The 18,925-nt window shown below is 51.1% G+C and overlaps 5 protein-coding genes across 5 annotated transcripts; 3 read left to right on the top strand and 2 right to left on the bottom strand.

Annotated features, from left to right (window-relative positions):
* Positions 1–57: 57 nt before the first annotated feature.
* BU24DRAFT_424169 (glycosyltransferase family 22 protein) lies at positions 58–1,974 on the top strand. Its single transcript, XM_033528435.1, has 3 exons — positions 58–387; positions 445–618; positions 668–1,974. Exons 1-3 carry the CDS (start codon positions 96–98, stop codon positions 1,897–1,899), a joined length of 1,698 nt encoding a protein of 565 aa, XP_033381508.1. The 5' UTR covers positions 58–95; the 3' UTR covers positions 1,900–1,974.
* Positions 1,975–2,243: 269 nt separating this feature from the next.
* BU24DRAFT_424170 (Sec63-domain-containing protein) lies at positions 2,244–9,223 on the top strand. The gene has a single exon (XM_033528436.1). The coding sequence runs from the start codon at positions 2,378–2,380 to the stop codon at positions 9,035–9,037; it is 6,660 nt and encodes a 2,219-aa protein (XP_033381509.1). The 5' UTR covers positions 2,244–2,377; the 3' UTR covers positions 9,038–9,223.
* A 161-nt stretch (positions 9,224–9,384) lies between these two features.
* Positions 9,385–12,285, bottom strand: BU24DRAFT_452124 (Nop14-like protein). The gene is made up of 3 exons (XM_033531165.1): positions 10,345–12,285; positions 10,234–10,291; positions 9,385–10,153 (listed from the first exon to the last, which is right to left on the bottom strand). Exons 1-3 carry the CDS (start codon positions 12,124–12,126, stop codon positions 9,462–9,464), a joined length of 2,532 nt encoding a protein of 843 aa, XP_033381510.1. The 5' UTR covers positions 12,127–12,285; the 3' UTR covers positions 9,385–9,461.
* Positions 12,286–12,358: 73 nt separating this feature from the next.
* Positions 12,359–14,048, top strand: BU24DRAFT_424172 (uncharacterized protein). The gene is made up of 2 exons (XM_033528437.1): positions 12,359–12,518; positions 12,610–14,048. Exons 1-2 carry the CDS (start codon positions 12,470–12,472, stop codon positions 13,599–13,601), a joined length of 1,041 nt encoding a protein of 346 aa, XP_033381511.1. The 5' UTR covers positions 12,359–12,469; the 3' UTR covers positions 13,602–14,048.
* A 171-nt stretch (positions 14,049–14,219) lies between these two features.
* Positions 14,220–18,077, bottom strand: BU24DRAFT_231623 (PX domain-containing protein). The gene is made up of 6 exons (XM_033522179.1): positions 17,606–18,077; positions 17,316–17,545; positions 16,925–17,233; positions 15,457–16,860; positions 14,832–15,395; positions 14,220–14,757 (listed from the first exon to the last, which is right to left on the bottom strand). Exons 1-6 carry the CDS (start codon positions 17,835–17,837, stop codon positions 14,527–14,529), a joined length of 2,970 nt encoding a protein of 989 aa, XP_033381512.1. The 5' UTR covers positions 17,838–18,077; the 3' UTR covers positions 14,220–14,526.
* Positions 18,078–18,925: the final 848 nt, after the last annotated feature.

Here is an 18,925-nt window from a genome sequence, read left to right on the forward strand (position 1 = left end):
CCCCATCCGCTATAGGTGGACCCAACGGCAATCTGAACTGGGAACATTAGCTTCACATCGTCATCAATAATAACATACAACGACTTTCTACAATGATGGGACGGATAGAATGGGTATTCTACCTCCTGATACCGGCCTCGATCCTCATTCATGTCTTTGTGGCACCATATACTAAAGTTGAAGAGTCGTTCAATATTCAAGCCATTCACGACATCCTAATTCACGGCATCCCGAACGAAAATGCAGAGCAGTTTTTCACCGCGAATTATGACCACATCTCTTTCCCAGGATCTGTACCAAGAACATTTGCTGGCGCCTTGATTCTTTCGGGGTTGTCAAGGCCATGGATATGGTTGGTTAGGTCACCCCAACAACTCCAGTTGCTAGGTAAGTAACACTAAGGATTAGAGATGTACAATTTGATCAATTGACAATTCTTATCAGTGCGCTCTGTTTTGGGGCTCTTAAATGCGGCTGCTCTCGTATACTTTGGTCAAGGCGTCCAAAGGGCTTTTGGGAGAAGCGCTGCGGTTTGGTATGCGCTTTTCCAATCGAGCCAGTTTCACATAATATATTACGCGTCTCGAACATTGCCAAATATGTTCGCATTTGTTTTCAGTAGGTCTACGATATTGATAAAGCTTCAGTGCCACTGATCATATTTCAGGCACCATAGCATTAAAAGGCATACTGGATGCTCATTCCAACCAATTCAAACCTGGCAGTGCTGCAAGAAGCTATCGACTGAGTCTTTACTTGCTTACCTTTGCTGGCGTCGTTTTCCGTTCCGAATTAGCAATATTGGTAGGAACATTGACCATTTACCTACTAGCTACACGCCCGATCTCGATACCAAAAGTAATCATTCCAGCTGGTCTGGGTGGCCTCGTCATGGGGCTGCTTTGTACTATTCCCATTGACTCCTACTTCTGGCAATCATTCCCCCTTTGGCCAGAATGGATTGCCTTCTACTACAACACAATCGAAGGTCACTCTGCAGATTGGGGAACCTCACCGTGGCATTTCTATTTGATCAATGCCCTGCCACGACTTTTGTTGAATCCACTCACATACCTGTTGTGCGTACCTGTAGCACTCGTCAACCCCGTTTCACGACAGCGAAGTCTGGACCTTCTGATCCCCCTTCTGTCCTTCGTCGGATTGTACAGCTTCCTTCCGCATAAGGAGTGGCGCTTCGTCATCTATGTCATCCCTGGTCTGACTGCTGTGGCAGCGGCTGGTGCGGCCTGGATATCAACCCGTAGCGCCAAGTCGGGTGCCTATAAGCTCCTCACTGTAGGTCTGATCGGGTCGATCGTACTTTCATTCGCTGCATCTACTGCACTGCTCGGAATCTCTAGCCTGAACTACCCCGGTGGGGAGGCACTTACGACTCTTCATCACCAATTGCCCCACCCAGAAGGCCGCCCATTACGGGTATATCTAGACAACTTAGCATGCCAGACCGGTGTGACGCGTTTTCTCGAGGTGCACAACGGACCCCAGACAGTCATGGATGTTTTGGAAGCACAAGATTTCGCCAACCATAAGTCTTGGGGTTATTCGAAAACCGAAGACCCAGAGGTGCTACTCGATCCCCGATTCTGGGACAACTTCGACTACGTTCTCGCCGAGAGACCCGAGAAGGTGATTGGAAGCTGGGAGGTTGTCCATACGGTATATGGATTCAGCGGCATTAGTTTCCTTCGGCCTGGTGAGGGTCTTGGGAAAGGTTCTACTACCGACGAGAATGCTGCTGCACATTATACAGACAGGGTAGCAGCGGTATGGGCAACTTTGGAAGAAAAACTTAGATACCCTCTTCTACGAGGCTATTGGGTGAAGCTTAATATGCAGCCTAAGATCAGAATCTTGGCTCGAAGGCCAATAGGAATCTAATGAGAGTAGGTAGCTAAGGCAAAAAAGCTCTGGAATTGTTTCAAAGTTATGACTATGTGTATGAATATATCGTGGTTTACGACCTATGGACATCCTATGATTCAATGATGGTGCAATTTCCCTTCATCCTGTTATGACATAAATTTCAGATTACTCCATAGACATGCGAAAATAAAGCAATTGTACTAATTCGACAGCTACATAGATATGATATCTTTCATCCACAAATGGTGGACATTGGAACGTGGTCACGTGAAGGGTTACTGCCTGGTGAATCTTGGCGGCGATGGCCCAAGCTTCTTTCGAGATTTAGATTTTCGGAATCAACGCCATCAATCTCAAGACGCGACTTTGTCCCCCATGGTGTTCGCGCGATACCATCAGTAATTCTCCTACCTTGTCGCGTACTGCGACTACACGATATTCATACATAATTGACGCTCAAGCCGGGCCATAGACTTGAGACAATACAGTCAAGATGGCGGACCAGAAGCAGAACAACCTCGCGCAATTCAAATATGCGGCGATGTCAAATTTGGTCCTACAGGCGGACCGAAGATTTGTCACTCGCCGCGGAGATGAAAACACTGGCGACCCCGAATCGCTTGCCGGCCGGATCAACATCAGGGACATGGGAGGACGTACAGCACGAGACGATGCGCCAACACAGAAAAAGAAGTCGAAAGGTCCTTTAGACGTCGAACGAGGAAGCATAACGGAAGGTGGAGATGTCCTCGAACGTGAACAGCGTAAACGGAAGCGAGGCGACGGGGCAGGACCCGCCAACCGGACAGCACAAGCGGATCTCCTGGTCGAAGGCCTCACATACAAACCACGAACCCCCGCTACGCGAGCAACGTTCGATCTGATCACAACCCTTGTTGGCCGAAATCTTGGAGATGTTTCGGCAGCGACGGTACGGAGTGCCGCTGACGCCGTGCTCGAATACCTGAAGGACGATAGCTTAAAGGACCTGGATAGAAAGAAGGAGATTGACGATCTTTTTGGATTTTCCATGGGAGCGAAGGAATTCAACGAACTTGTCAATCTCGGAAAGAAGATTACCGATTATGACGCGCAAGACGCTGATGAAGAGATGGGAGAGGACAATGACGGATTAGACGATGCGGAGTTGGACGAGAACCAGGGTGTCGCGGTCGTCTTCGACGAAGATGAAGATGACGAAGAGGCGAGGCAGACATTCGAGGTTCGGGATGAAGATACTTCAGACGAAGATGATGATGACGACGCCGCAGCTCCCGATGAGCTTGGTGACGGACAAAACGGCGCTGAAGGCGACCGTGACATCGCGGATGGAGAAGAAATAATCATACAAGGCGAGCAAGGCGCTCTAGACGACCGAACAGGAGGCTCCGAACAGCTCATACCTACTCACGAGATCGACGCATACTGGTTGCAACGACAAATCGGTCAAGTGTACGAGGACGCTCATACACAACAGGAGAAGACGCATGATGCGCTCAAGATCTTGTCCGGGGTCGATGACGATGGCGACGAAAAGCCGCTTCGTGAAATTGAAAATGATCTCATGGAGCTGTTCGACTACGAGCACCATGAGATTGTCGCAAAACTTGTTCTCAACCGGGATAGAATCGTTTGGGTCACAAAATGGAGGCGGGTGGCCGATGACAAGGATGGACGAGCTGCTGTCGAGCGTGAGATGAAGGCTGCAGGCCAGCAAAAGATCCTCCAGGAGCTTCGACAGCGAGAGACTGGTGTCAAAGCAGCCGACTCTGCCGGGGCTAAGAAGATGAACATCGACCTCATGGATATTGATCTTCCAGACTCAAAGGATGCTGCCACAGCCGATGCCCCCAAGCAAGATGGATTGATTGGTGGTCTGCAGCCATCAGGTCGAGTAATCAATCTGGAGAATCTTGTTTTCGATCAGGGCAATCATTTGATGACGAATCCGAGCGTCAAGCTACCACAAGGCTCAACCAGGCGTCAATTCAAGGGCTATGAGGAGATCCATGTACCTGCTCCCAAAGCAAAGCGTGACGCCAACGAACCCAAGAACCTACCAACCACCGAATTGCCAGAGTGGGCACGTGTGGGCTTTGGCTCCTCCAAAGAGCTAAATCGAATCCAGACCAGGTGTTTCCCTACAGCATTTCATGACGATGGCAACATGCTCATCTGTGCTCCTACCGGTTCTGGTAAGACTAATGTGGCAATGTTAACCATGTTGCGCGAAATTGGCAAGCACCGAGACCCACGGACCGGAGAAATTGCACTCGACAACTTCAAGATAATATACATCGCACCTCTCAAGGCCCTCGTCCAGGAACAGGTTGGAAATTTCGGAAAACGATTGGAGCCGTATGGAATCAAAGTCTCCGAATTGACTGGTGATCGTCAACTCACTAAACAGCAAATCGCAGAGACACAGATCATCGTTACTACGCCAGAGAAATACGATGTCATCACCAGAAAAGCCACCGACACCAGTTACATCAATCTTGTACGCCTTATCTGTATCGATGAAATCCATCTCCTACACGATGATCGTGGTCCTGTATTGGAAAGCATCGTTAGTAGGACAATTCGCCGAAATGAACAGACAGGCGAGCACGTTCGACTTGTTGGTCTCAGTGCGACCCTGCCTAATTACCGCGATGTCGCCAGCTTCCTTCGTGTCGATCCGGAGAAGGGTCTCTTTCATTTCGATGCAACCTTCCGACCTTGCCCACTCAAACAAGAATTCATCGGTGTCACAGAAAAGAAGGCTATCAAGCAACTGAAAACGATGAATGATGTCTGCTATACGAAAGTCTTGGAGCAAGTCGGCCAAAATCACAATCAGATGCTCATCTTCGTTCATTCTCGTAAGGAAACAGCGAAGACCGCGAAGTATATCAAGGATAAGGCACTCGAAATGGACACTATTGGTCAAATATTACGTTCCGATGCAGCAACGCGAGAAATTCTTCGCGAGGAAGCCGACAATGTTCAGAATGCCGAGTTGAAGGAGCTCATGCAGTATGGCTTTGGAATCCATCATGCTGGTATGTCAAGAGCAGATCGAACAACCGTCGAAGATCTTTTCGCAGATGGCTCCCTCCAGGTGCTTGTCTGCACGGCTACATTGGCTTGGGGTGTCAATTTGCCTGCGCACACAGTCATCATCAAGGGAACCCAAATTTACTCGCCTGAGAAAGGTAGCTGGGTCGAGCTCAGCCCGCAGGATGTTCTCCAGATGCTTGGTCGAGCCGGTCGGCCTCAATTCGATACATACGGAGAGGGTATCATCATCACTACGCAAACAGAGATACAGTACTACCTGTCGCTTCTTAACCAGCAACTGCCTATCGAATCCCAGTTCATAAGTCGATTGGCAGACAACCTCAATGCTGAAATCGTCTTGGGTAACGTACGCACTCGTGACGAGGGTGTTGACTGGTTAGGATACACATACCTGTTCGTTCGTATGCTTCGATCGCCTGGTCTTTACAGTGTCGGCGCCGAGTATGCGGATGACGAGGCTCTGGAACAGAAGCGTGTCGATTTGATCCATGCCGCTGCGCATGTTCTCGAGAAATGCAACCTCATCAAGTACGAGAAGAAGACTGGGCAGCTACAGCCAACGGAACTAGGACGCATTGCCTCCCATTACTACATCACCCACAACTCAATGTCGACATACAACCAGCACATCCAGCCAGGTATCAGCGCCATTGAATTGTTCCGAATCTTTGCGTTGAGTGAGGAGTTCAAGTTCATTCCCGTTCGACAGGATGAGAAATTGGAACTCGCGAAACTACTCGGAAAAGTTCCAATTCCGGTGAAGGAAGGAGTCGAAGAACCTCAAGCAAAGATCAATGTTCTACTTCAAGCATATATCTCACGTCTCAAGCTTGAAGGCCTTGCCCTCATGGCTGATCTAGTGTATGTTACCCAGTCAGCCGGGCGAATTCTTCGCGCTGTCTTCGAGATTTGTCTCAAGAAGGGCTGGGCTGGAGTTGCTAAGCTCGCATTGGATTTGTGCAAGATGGCTGAGAAGCGCATGTGGCCGACCATGTCACCCCTGCGACAATTCCCTAACTGCCCTAGGGATGTGCTGCAGAAAGCTGAGCGTATCGACGTGCCATGGAGCAGCTACTTTGGACTCGATCCACCTAATATGGGTGAACTCTTGGGAATGCCCAAGGCTGGTAGACTTGTTTGTCAGCTCGTTGAAAAGTTCCCTCGCCTTGAAATTGAGGCCATTCCCCGACCAGTGACACGCTCTATGCTCCGATTAGAGCTTACAGTTCGCCCGAACTTCGTCTGGGACGATCAACTCCATGGCGCTTCGGAGGCATTCTGGATTCTCGTCGAGGACTGCGATGGCGAAGAAATTCTTTTCCACGATACTTTCCTCCTTCGCAAGGATTACGCCAACTCTGAAACGAATGAGCATTACTTGGAGCTTACGGTTCCAATTGAAGAGCCTATGCCGCCCAATTACTTTATCACGGTTCTGTCCGACCGATGGATGGGCTCTGAAACCAAGCTCGCCGTGTCGTTCCAGAAATTGATTCTTCCTGCGAAATTCCCCCCTCATACCCCCGTCCTAGATTTGCAGCCACTGCCTGTCTCGGCATTGAAGAAGCGAGAGTACCAGGCACTTTACGAAGATATTGGTCGTTTCAACAAGGTTCAAACACAAGTCTTCAATTCGCTCTACGCATCAGACGACAACGTGTTCATTGGCGCTGCGGCTGGAATTGGAAAGACAGTGTGCGCTGAGTTCGCTATACTTCGGCATTGGTCAAGTGGCAAGGATGGCCGCATCGTCTACCTAGCTCCCATGCAGGAGATGGTTGATAATCAGTACAAATACTGGAGCGATCGGTTGGTCAAGCTCGGCGGAGGCAAAGATATCGTCAAACTTGCGGGTGAGATGACTGCAGATCTTCGTCTCTTGGAAAAGGGTGACCTCATTCTTGCTACTCCAGCGCAGTGGGACGTTATTTCGAGGCAATGGCAGCGACGAAAGAACGTTCAGTCAGTCGCATTGTTGGTTGCTGATGGGCTGCATCTCTTGGGTGGCTCCGGTGGTCATGTGTACGAAGTGGTTGTCTCTCGAATGCATGCAATGGCTGCCCAGATCGAGTCTGGTCTCCGCATTGTTGGATTGAGCGTGCCACTTTCTAACGCCCGGGATGTCGGAGAATGGATTGGCGCAAGCAAGCATACGATGTTCAATTTCAGCCCGGGAGTTCGCGCCGTGCCATTGGAATTGAAGATCCAGTCCTTCACCATCCCACATTTCCCATCGCTGATGCTAGCTATGGCGAAGCCTACGTACAAGGCCATCACACAGATGTCCCCCGACAAGCCAGCAATGGTGTTTGTTCCAAACCGGAAACTAGCACGCACTTCAGCATTGGATCTCTTTGCTGCAGCTGTGACAGAAGACGACGAGGACCGCTTCCTAAATGCACCATTAGCCGACATTGAACCAATTCTGGCTCGAGTAAACGAACAGGCACTCGCCGAGTCTTTATCCCACGGTATTGGATATTTCCATGAGGCCCTCAATCCCTTTGACAAGAAGGCCGTCCAACATCTCTTCAACATCGGTGCGATCCAGGTCATGATCGTTTCTCGGGACTCGTGCTGGGAGGTCAACAGCAACGCTCACCTTGTGATTGTGATGGGTACACAATTCTTCGAAGGCCGAGAGCACCGCTACATTGACTATCCTATCAGTGAAGTCCTACAGATGTTTGGTAAAGCCGGAAGGGTGGGTCAGGACAAATCTGCTAAAGGTGTTCTAATGGTACCAGCCGTGAAGCGTGACTACTACAAGAAATTCTTGAACGAGGCTTTGCCTGTTGAGAGCTACCTTCGTGACTTCCTTCACGACGCTTTCGTTGCCGAGATAAGCGCGAAGACGATCGAGTCGACCCAGGAAGCTGTTGACTGGACCACCTACACCTACTTCTACCGCAGGCTTCTCGCAAACCCGAGCTACTACAACCTCCACGATACCTCCCACGATGGTCTCAGTGGATATCTCTCTGAACTCGTCGAGTCCACGTTGAAAGAATTGACAGAGGCCAACCTCATCGAACATGATGAAGACGAGGATACCATAACACCACTGAACCCGTGTATGATCGCCGCTTACTACAACATCTCGTTCATTACCATGCAAACGCTCATGATGTCGCTTAACGAGAAGACTACCCTGAAGGGTGCTCTCGAGATTATCACAGCTGCGACTGAATTTGAAGACGTCCAGATCCGCCGTCACGAGGACCACATCTTGAACAAGATATACGACAGGGTGCCTTACAAGATGCAAGAACCGAATTTTGAAACACCGCACTTCAAGGCATTTGTTCTGCTGCAGGCACACTTCTCGCGCATGCAACTTCCCGTCGACCTTGCCAAAGATCAGGAACAGATCGTCAAGAAGGTCCTCACCATTCTCAGCGCAAGTGTCGACGTCCTCTCTTCGGAAGGCCACTTGAACGCAATGAACGCAATGGAGCTCTCCCAGATGGTCGTACAGGCTATGTGGCAGAAGGACTCCCCATTGAAACAGATCCCGCACTTCGATAATGACACCATCAAAGCGGCTCAGAAGTTCGGAGTGAATGACATTTACGAGTTCATGGAGGCCATGGACCCTGAAGAGAACCAGGACTACGAGAAACTCATCAAGGCGCTTGCGCTCGACAACAAACAGCTATCCGAGGCTGCTACCTTCACCAATGAGTACTACCCCAATGTTGAGCTCGAACACGAGGTTCTCGAACCCGAGGACATTGCCGCGAACAGTCCCGCATACGTCGCTGTTAAAATCACGCGCGAGCTCGACGAAGACGATGAGCCAAAGACGGACGTCCATGCGCCCTTCTACCCCGCCGACAAGACCGAGAACTTCTGGCTCGTTGTTGGTGACCAAAGGGCCCGCACTCTGCTGGCCATCAAGAAGGTTACTGTGGGAAGGCAGCTCCAGACAAAGCTCGAATTCACAGTCACGGAGCCCGGTCGCCACGAGCTCACTCTTTTCTTGGTCAGTGACAGTTACTTGGGCATTGATCAGGCACCCACCTTCGAGGTCGATGCTGCGGAAGGAATGGACGAGGATGAAGACTCGGAGGAGGAAGAGGAAGAGTAAGAATTGCAATACACGAAGGTATAAGGATTGTAAAGGACATTGAAAGCTAGTCGGCATCTGGCATGGGCGTTGTGGGAGGAGTTTTAAAAATCAGGCTTAGATCTGTATGGTTTAATTTGCGTTCTAGTATGTACGAATCAGACAATGCTCAACTGTATATTATACATATCCTGGGATGAGTTCGAGCACAATAATCATGTTTTCGTTATTTTTATACGTGCTGTGCCCTTCGCCTGCTTTGGTGAGGTTCATTACCTCCTTCGTTATTAAGCTCGTTGGTGAACCTTGGAACGATTGCAAGCATAGCCGATGCACGAACACGAACAATCAATGACCAGTAAATGCAACATGAAACAAAATCTTTTCTGGCAGTGTCCCAACGACCTGACTATGCATATACTACAACCATATAAGGTATCTAGATCTAATTGCTCCTCTTCCTCGCCTTCTTCTCCCTCTCGTACGCCTTCGCCTCCCTGCCTTCCTCGCCCTGGATCTCCGCGACGAGCCTCTTGTACTTCTCCTCGTACGCCCTGTCCTTCTCCTTCTTGTCCCTGAGCTTCTCCCTCGCAATGAAGTTTGCATCCTTGCGGAGCTCTCGGAGCGCACCCTTGCGCTCGCGCTTGTACTCCTTGCGGAGCTTGGCCGCGTCGGCGCGCTCGCGGTCCGGGTCGTAGTGCTTGTTGGGGTCGAAGGCTTCTTCGAACTTGGGGATGGAGGATTTGATGGGAAGGGGTCGGTGATGGTGGAGCTCCTGCGGTCGGCGGCGGAGACGCGCGGTTTGGATTGATATGCGGACGCGCTGTAGGGTGGGAGCTGCTTGCGATTTGTGGAGGGCTAGGGGTTCGAGGAGGGGGGTCATGATTTCGATGAATGCGGGGAGTTTGGACCAGGTGTCCACCATGGTGGAGATGTTCTTGCAGTGGGCGGCCAGTGTGTCTTTTTCTACGTGGTCGGACTTCAGGCAGAGTACAGTGGATCGTACAGTCTCTGGTAGGTAGCGTTTCGAGACTCGTTGGTAGTGTAGACTTAGTGCTGCGAGGTAGGCTGTGATGGAGACTTCTTGCGCGGTTGATACGGTGTTCAAGAGTCCCATCCATCTTGCCATGATAGTGACTGCCTATTTGTTAGCCTGTGCTATCATAGATAGGAGTGGGCTACCATGGGAGGAAATAAACGGAAGTGTCCCAACTTACTGGCTGGAGTGCTCACTTGCTCAAAGTGTGCTGAAGTTTCATAGATTGATCCGATTGCCTTATAGTGCATTAGCAGGTGCCCGCCAACTATACAAGAGGTATTCAACTTACGGTGAGAAGGCACAGGTCCCCAGGAGTAACTTCCGAGAGGGATACAGTGGCGAGTCTCTTAAGGTGCTCACGGAATCGAGTACCAATGGCAATCGAATATGATCGGTTCAAGGAGTGAATGTGTCTGATCACACTTTCCTGTACGGCAAGAGATACTGCGAGCTGCGATTGTGCAATCCAGTCAACCAGCGCACAAGCAAAGTCGGTGAGCTTATGCTTGTTATCGGAGTGGAGGCCGGAATGATACTGAGCACGAATGCGCTGAACCACCTTGGGAATGTCGTCTTCCTGTATTTTTCCAAAGAGCACCAAAACTTCATCGAGGGATCGAGGGCACGAGTAGGTGTATGGCAGGCTTGATGCCTTCGCCTCGCCATCGCTTGCCACAGGTCCTTCTTGTGTCTTTGCTTTGGTAGATGGATCTTTAAGGACAGCAAGGAACTCCTCGTCTTCGTCTTCCAGACCCATGGTATCGTCAATGTCGCTATCGGACTCTTCCGATCCGGATCCTTCGAGTTCGGAGCCACTTTCAACATCATCAAAAATGAAGTCGTCTTCCTCGTCCTCGAAACCTTCAGGTCGTCTGCCAGGTTTCTGGGCCAGGCCGAATTCTGCCGCGTCGTCCTGCTCCTCATCCTCTTCGTCCTCCTCCTCTTGCAAATCCTTTTTGTTGTCCTTAGATTCAGCATCGGAGTCCTCGTCGGCCTCGCCCCTCATTCGTTTTTGCCTTCGTTCTTCCAACTCTTTCAGCTGGTCCGCTTCTTCTTTAGCTTTCTCTTCCTCGGTCAAGGTTCGCGACGTAGGTTTGGCCTTCTGGTCAGAAAGCATCTGGCGTCTCCTTATGTCGTATTCCTTATCAACCTCTGCTCGAGATTTACCAGCTAGCAATGCAGCGCGTTCAGGATTAATACTGAAGTCGTCCCGTGGGGCTTCTTTCGGCGCATCTTTAGGGGGCGCAGAGGGAGGCTGATCCTTTTTGCTGATGTGACCCCTAAGGGCAGCGAGAATATCAGGTAAATCCTTGTCAAGCTCTTCTCGCAGCTCATCATCGTCCTCCTTCTGTTGCTGGCGCTCATACTTGTGCATTTTGGATTTGGCGATGACTTCCTTCATGACCTCCGCCTTACTCTTCTTCCGCTCTGGCTCGTCCTCCTTTGGCTCATCTGCATTGTCTTCCTCCTCATCGTCATCTCTCCTTCGTTTCCGCTGCAGGAAGCCATCGGAGTCGCCGACGCTATCCCCACTCACGCTTCCTGCATCGTAGTCCTCCTGTCCTCCCAGATCGAAATTCAGAGACTTGCCACCGTGCGTGAGCATGACCTCGTCCTCATCATCCTCAAGATCGAACACATTTCCCCTCTTCCTCTGCTGCTCCTGCTCGAAACGCGCCATCATGCGATCGTCCAGCGTCATTGAGGGATCGTTCTCGCCGATACGTCGATCCAATATGCCTCCAACCTTGTTGCGCTTGTTCATCTCCGGCAGCAGCGTCTTGCGCCTCGCCTCCTCGCCCTGGCTCTTCGTGACACCCGGCCGGCCCAGGACTTTGCTCGCATCTTCGGTTCGGCTGGTGGTGTATTCGAATTTCTTGGGGCGCGAGAGATGCTTGAAGTCGAATGGGTTGGCGGCCTCGCGGATGGCGGAGAGGGCGCTGGCTTTCTTTGCGCGGGCGTCGGCGCCGCTGTTCTTCTGGTTCTTCTTTTCCTTCTTGGACTTTTGGGGCCCGGTTATGCCTTGCTCGCGGAGAGACGCCTTGAGGCGTTTGAGCTGGGAGGGAGGCATTGCTGCCGAACTGTATGCTCGGAGTGAGCGAGGTGGAAAGGAAAAGGCGAGAGAGGAAAGGGAGTGTGAACGCTGAATTTGCTCTCTTTCGGTACGAGATCTACCAGAGGAAAATGAAGGGTCGTTGGAAATTTTAGCCAAGAGTTCGGAAGGCTCGCGCTCACCGCCTGCCTAACATCGACTAGCACTCCCGAGCCCGCATTTGCACCGCAAGACCTACGAGTACCATAGTTGACGTACTTCCGCCCTACCATTGCCATTCAATTTCACGATATCAGCCGCGCAAGGCTGCGGTGGTTACTTTGAGGAGAAGCACCGCAACAACACAACATGATCCACGACAATGCCGTCATTACCCACGGTAGATGATCGTTGGCTTTGGCTCGGTCTAGGTAAGTCATTATGCTATCCTCGCTCCGCAGCGCCCACCCATCAACGACCAGAGCCTCATTCAACATCACAACAACTAAAACCTCCCCACAGGAGTCTTCACCTTCGCAGCAGTCCACGCCGTATCCCACTGCCTCTCCACCATCGTGACCCTAACCGAAGTCACGCGCCCCTCCTACCTTAAACCCACGATCCCACCGCCCCGACGATCCCGCCCCGTGAAGGAAGACGCAATCAGTACGACCTCGCTGCAGATCCTCGCGACCTGCGACAACGTCGACATCCGCAAGTCCGCCACGAAGATCCTATGCGAGCGCTTCGCAGCCGGCCAGGGCTCCGAGAGGCGACTGCGCCGGGACCTGTGCAGCCTGAATCCCCTCGTAAAGAGGAGGGCGAAACTCGCGATCAAGCTGCTGAGGCAGCATAGAGTGACGGACGTAGGTGGACTCAATATCGAGCCTCCGCCGGTGCGACTGCCGCCGGTGCCACCACCACGTTTCCTGGTGTTGCCGACTGGAACCATCACGATGACGCTTAATGGGGCTACCTGGACGATCGGGAGACAGAGTGCGCATAGGGAGCCTAGGGTGCCTTGGTCGACCCGCATGCAACAACGTCACAGAGGCCAGGACGCTACGCAGCAAGAACGCGCGCTGAGGCGCCGCAGGAGAGAGGCGATGGTGATCAACGAGGGGGACCGTCCCGTTTCGCAGGGGGACGTGTGGATGCGCGACGATGCCGGGCTGATGCGTAGGGAGGGCGTGCAAAGGCGGCTCACGTTGCCTGCTGTGAATTCGCGGGGGCGAATTACCTCGAATTGGTCTACCGCGAGGGTGCGTCGTGCGGCGGATCGTGCGGCGAATCGTATAGTGGATCGTCGTGCGGCCGATCGTACAGCGGATCGTACAGCGGATCGTACAGCGGAGCGTCGTGCGGCGAATCGACGTACACTGCGTCGTAGACCGCGTAGAGAGGCAGCTGAGACGGAAGTGACCGCCAACTCGGGATTGTTGCCGAGCGAGATAATGCGCCAGCGAGAGAGGGAGGATACTCCCTCGCCTGAGTCCTCTACTCCTAATGTCTGAGATCCCTGTATCACCGCTCGTAATCACGAGACAGAATCAACACTTCGTAATAAGAAAGCGAGAAACACGAATCTACACAGGTCTAAAGGGCGGTCATCACAAGGAATTGTAACCTCACCCGCCTACTCCGAAACCAGATATGCCATCAACTCGAGTAGAGCCATTAGTCCTCTCCCTTATCTCTTAAGGAGACACAGATAATGAATTACGAAACACGAAATCACAAGAGAACACACCATTCACTCAATCCACTCCCCCGTAGAGAGAAGGTAGGACCAGTACAGTCCAACGAAAACAAAGCGAAGGGCATTGGACGAGCAAGGTTTCAAGCCCCCCTTTCTCAGGAGATTATAAACACTAGCAAAGAAACCTAAACCTCTATTGTAATATTCACGATATCGAATCAGCGGAATGAAACGAACGAATCATTTATCATTTCAAACACAGGAGGGCTTGTAATACAGGATGCAGGACGGGAATGAAGGAAGGACCGATGCATTCGGACTGGGAAGTGGGAAATTGACTTCTGGTGATCGTAAGGACAGCAGTAGCAGTATTAGTAGTGGTAGAAATACGATTCACGTATTCATTTCCAGTCACAGTCCCCTTCATAATCATAATCAATCATGGCGACCTTCAGCCTATCAATCCCCGTAATTCACATACACAAGAAGTAGGGGACGAAGAAGAAGAAGGTAGTTTTATAGTAGGTATGTATGGGCAGTGAGCGGGCGAGTCTGGCGTCTCCCCTCTCTCTCTGTGTGTGTGTATGAAGTAGGATCGTTACGACGTATATTAAAGCCCCCCCATCCGTCCTCCTCCCATCAATCAATCCGTTCGTTCCTTTTCCTCCCCACCACAATCTCCCGTCTTCGTCACCATCATACCTCCTGTACCTGTTCAAGATACTTCAAGCCTTCTTTTCTTACTGAGCCAGAACACTCCTCAACATGCTCACGAAGCCCGGGTGCAGCTTCGTGATCTCCTCGATGGGCGGTTTCCTCGGCTCGCCCGCGGTCCGGCGCAGCTTCTCCTGGGCCCGGGCCCTGCGCTTTCGCTCGGCTTGGATGGGGTCTGCGATCTCCTCGTCGTCCTCGTCGCTCTCGGACTCATCGTAATCGTAGTCGTCGTCGAGTTCTAGGTCTTGGAGGTCGAGCTAAGACGGGGAATGAATGTTAGTGGGGGAATTCTTGGTAGAAACAAAGGGAATTCATGGATGATGTAGCTTACCTCGTTAAGGCCGAAATCAGACGTCTTGAAGCCTCCTCCCATGGCACCAATCATGTCGGCTTGTTCGTCTCCCCCACTGCTGGCCATCTTCTGCCTGGTCTTATCCTGATGCCACTTCTTGCGCGCGTGTTGCCACTTGATGAGAGAGTTGATCTCCCGGATCGCCTTGGCCTTGTTGATCGTGTTCGAGTCCATACCACCCTGGAACAGAGCATTCATGTCGAGCTTGCCGCCACTGCTGGGTCCGTGGCGAAGGAATTCGAGGATACCCTCTAGCCAGCCCATGAGTTGGTCGAACAGTCCGTTGTCGTGGATGTGGACCTCGTGCACGAACTTGTAGAAGTTGTCCTCGTGCCGGGCGCAGAGATCGATGAACGCTTGTACGGTTTGGTTGGGGTCCGAGGAAATGTCTTGCCGTTGGCAAGCTTCGATCACGCGAATGGTGTCATCGACAAACATGGCAAAATCCGTGATACTGCCGTACACGTTCGCAGATTTGTATACTCTGACGAGGGGTTCGTAGAAAATGGTGAATAAGTCTCGGAAGAGTTGTAATGTAGTGGGCTGTGTGCACCGAATTAGTTGCCCTGTCCGGCGCAATCAAGTAAATGATGATTATACGTACCTCTTCGATGATCTGAAGCATCATGAGCTTATCTCTCTGCCTCATACAAAGCTTGAGGTATTGCTTCAAGTGAGCGAACAATTCTGCACCCTGTCGCAGCTCCGCATCGATCTGAATGGAGTGGTTAGTCTCTAGGCTTTTGCTGCTATAACTGCTGGATTTCCTGCTCAAACGACTGCGGCTCACATTTTCGACCGCGTTGTTCCAGGCGACGTATGCGTTGAACACCTTTCCGACTTGCTCGGAGCTGAGTTCAGGCTCGAAGTACTCGGAGCGGAGAATGGTAACTACAACATCAACGTTTTCCGCTGCGGCGTCCTGGCGAATTATCTCCTTAACATCCTCGTCGGCCTCTACAAAGGCCTTCAGTTTCGCGCAAAGTACATCGTCCTTGATCTTTGTGGAACCCAGTGTGTCGATTGATCGTTGGACGGAACGAACGCCGTCATTGATGGCCATGCCGAACATACGCTGTAATAGCGAGCGCGCGCCAAAGGGCTGTGCAAGGAATAAATCCAAGACTCCGCTCATGACCGCTGCAGGGTTTGCGATTCTGATAACGTTCTTGAGGACACCATAAGGTACGAGCGAATGGATGCGCTTTGCTTGGGCGAAAAGTTCAGGGGAATTGTCCTCTGCGAGGAACAGATGGTACAGAGTGGCAGCGACCTCTATTCGAAGCCACTCGGCGAACTTCTGATATTCCGGTTTCAGTTCTGCGATTGTGTTCTTTGCCCTGATCTCCTGGAAAAGGTGCGAAAGACCGTTGGCCTCGACAATCTCCCTCCTGAACTTTTCCATGTGGATATCGAGTTCGGCGGCGCGTTGCCTCGCCACTTCATAGAACTGCTTTTGCTCCTCCATGCGCTTCTCATCCATCTCTTTCCTTCGCTCGATATCTTCCATCTCCTCCTCATTGAGTTCGACCGGGTTCTTTGTCAGGAATTCTGACATCGCATTCGAATGTGCGATGGTCTCGTTCTGTAGGAAAGTTCGGAGGAATGCTCTGAGGGATACACGCTGTTCCTCGCGGTACAACATTCGTGGCTCGCGGAAGGCGATATTATCACTCGATGCGCGAGGAGACCGAGGTTTGCCGCCTACGGACGTGGTGGAGCTGTTTCGCTTGTGGCTACTGAAGATGTAGCTTCGCAGACCACCTCCACCGCTGCTCTCGTACGGGTCTGGTGCCGGGTCCTGGGTCGATGCGGACGAGATCGAACTGACATCATCGTCGTTATTAGTCGACAAAAGCGAGTCCTTCTTGTTCTTTCGGGGTAAAGGTGGTAGGACCTTCCCAGGTAACTCCAGTCGGATTCGTTTGTGCAGTTGGACGAAATCGGTGTAACGGCGACCGACGTAGGTATCTTCCTTTCCAGTTTGTTTCACGCGAATGAGGTATTCCTGAAAGGTGCATTAGTTATTCTGATGCCTCTAAAACATTGGGGGGTGGGGTTGATGCACATACCGCATGTGTGTGATACCTCAAGCGTTTCTTGATCGACGTAGTTCGTACACCAGCAACATTGATATCCCATCCATTAATGAAATGCCCGCTGGGTGTATTGATGTGTAGACCATTCTCATCGGCGCCTCGTTCGACAATCTCCATCTCAGCAAAGCGGATCCGTTCTTCATAGCCAGAAGCGGTAGGTATACCGGATACCATCATGAGTTCCACCAGCTTCTCGGCCTTCAACGCCAGTTTTCTCCTCTTAGTCTCTTCTAAGCGGTCGTCTGAAGATGATATGTGTTTATTTGCGAAGGATTCCAGGAACTAAAAAAGACATCGCAACTTGTCAGCACTTGGCGCCAGCTGCAGAATACGCGCCCGAGTATTCACAATGGGATGGACATACAGTCTGAAGCTTATCTTGCCAAAACTCCTTCTCTTTTGCTTTGTCTAGGAACGGAAAATTGCGAACATGATTTACGAATATGTAGCGAAGGATAGGGAGCTCTGAGTCCTCGGGAGCGACCTCGCCCGCATCGGAGCGGAATGGAGCGCCGAAGCGCTGCAGAGCAGTTGGAGAGGAGAGCTCTGCGATCTCGAACTTGGTTTGGTGGGATATGAGCTCGCGCTTGAGGTCTAGCAAGAAACTGTCAGTAGGTATGCGCTTGTTTGATGGTTGGGGTCATGGTCGCATACAATGCTCTTGCTTGCCGGTTAGGATGGAACCCTCGGGAGGGACCGACATAGTGGAGAACTTGGAGAGATTGGTCTCTGTCCGAACAGCATGCGGTCGTGAGGCCTGGTCCAGGGCAGAATTCTGCGCGCTGGAGGTATTTGTATTAGGGAGCGAAGGTGCGGGCGTCTTGTCCATTGTTGTGGGCTCTACGGATCCATTGAGCTTGAGGAGGGGTGGTTCGCCGTTGGCCATGATGACGAAAGGGAAGCTAGAGGAGGGACTGGGAGACTTGGAGCGCGAAGGAGAGGGGGAGTATAAGACTCAAATGAAGACACAGCACGCAAGCGGAAGGCCAGACCGCTGGGCAAGAAAAGAAAGGTCGGGTTGTCGCAGGTGTTTTTAGTTGTTTAGTTGTTCAGATTAGTTTATTATAAACACGGGCCGTCTCCGGCGGATGTTGAGGCGTAGTCTTGGAGAGAGGAATAATCAGAACGCGTGTTTATGACGATGGTGGGGCTGTGGCTGTTGCGCTGAGGCTCTACTGCATGGGTGCGAGCCTACGAGGTAGGGATACGGGTACGACGATTGATGATTGCGGTTACTGTAATTAACTTGTATAGACCGTGTAGGTAGCTGAAGGGTTTAATTGGGAAGTCGAAAATTAAGACTTGAAAAATGATGATCCGAATAAGCGTATACCCTGGGCGATTTCGTTGGATTCTAGGTAGGTAGCTACCTAGGTGGTAGTTCAAGCAATAATCGATCCAACAATCGATCCACACAACAAAGAAAGGTTGCAAAGCAAATTATAGGGTACGAAAAGGAAGAGTAGAGAAGAGTGGAGAAGAGATAGTTATTGCTATCTGCAAGACGTAGGTCAAGTAAATACTTGTACTAAGCATTGGGATATGACAGGTGCGCATGACACACTCTTGCTCTTCACATAAGAATTATACGATCATACCTACTTTGACTCTTGAACATGTATGTACCCTGTATACCTACCCAAGTACCTAGGTACCGTGGTCAATGACAGATATGATGACGCCGTAAAAGTTTGTATGGAAGACACGTTTCTTAGAGTATTTGTTCCTCTGATTCAGATGCCGCACAGCCAGGCAGTCTGACATGGCGACTAATTGATTGATTGATTGATTGAATACATGACTGAATGAGAGGATGAATCAATTCATGAATTCATGAATGAATAATGAATTGGAAGAGTGAATGCATGACCAAACTGGCTGACTGACGCACACGGATACCCAAGTGGAAACGCTAACAAAGTACGGAATACGTTACGAGCACTACGAAGACTACTAGCTGCGAGTTACATGCAC

Source organism: Aaosphaeria arxii (assembly GCF_010015735.1).
Source record: "Aaosphaeria arxii CBS 175.79 unplaced genomic scaffold BU24scaffold_6, whole genome shotgun sequence".
NCBI classification, from domain to species: Eukaryota; Fungi; Ascomycota; class Dothideomycetes; order Pleosporales; genus Aaosphaeria; species Aaosphaeria arxii.

Bases quoted from the DNA above. Each gene is read 5' to 3' on its own strand.
- BU24DRAFT_424169 (XM_033528435.1), top strand. From the start codon at position 96: ATGGGACGGATAGAATGGGTATTCTACCTCCTGATACCGGCCTCGATC. The intron at 388-444 runs GTAAGTAACACT...AATTCTTATCAG, and splicing joins CCAACAACTCCAGTTGCTAG to TGCGCTCTGTTTTGGGGCTC. The intron at 619-667 runs GTAGGTCTACGA...ATCATATTTCAG, and splicing joins TATGTTCGCATTTGTTTTCA to GCACCATAGCATTAAAAGGC.
- BU24DRAFT_424170 (XM_033528436.1), top strand. From the start codon at position 2,378: ATGGCGGACCAGAAGCAGAACAACCTCGCGCAATTCAAATATGCGGCG.
- BU24DRAFT_452124 (XM_033531165.1), bottom strand. From the start codon at position 12,126: ATGCCTCCCTCCCAGCTCAAACGCCTCAAGGCGTCTCTCCGCGAGCAA. The intron at 10,292-10,344 runs GTAAGTTGAATA...ATGCACTATAAG, and splicing joins GGGACCTGTGCCTTCTCACC to GCAATCGGATCAATCTATGA. The intron at 10,154-10,233 runs GTAAGTTGGGAC...ACAAATAGGCAG, and splicing joins GCAAGTGAGCACTCCAGCCA to TCACTATCATGGCAAGATGG.
- BU24DRAFT_424172 (XM_033528437.1), top strand. From the start codon at position 12,470: ATGCCGTCATTACCCACGGTAGATGATCGTTGGCTTTGGCTCGGTCTA. The intron at 12,519-12,609 runs GTAAGTCATTAT...ACCTCCCCACAG, and splicing joins TTGGCTTTGGCTCGGTCTAG to GAGTCTTCACCTTCGCAGCA.
- BU24DRAFT_231623 (XM_033522179.1), bottom strand. From the start codon at position 17,837: ATGGCCAACGGCGAACCACCCCTCCTCAAGCTCAATGGATCCGTAGAG. The intron at 17,234-17,315 runs GTATGTCCATCC...TGTCTTTTTTAG, and splicing joins GGCAAGATAAGCTTCAGACT to TTCCTGGAATCCTTCGCAAA. The intron at 14,758-14,831 runs GTAAGCTACATC...TCCCCGTCTTAG, and splicing joins CTGATTTCGGCCTTAACGAG to CTCGACCTCCAAGACCTAGA.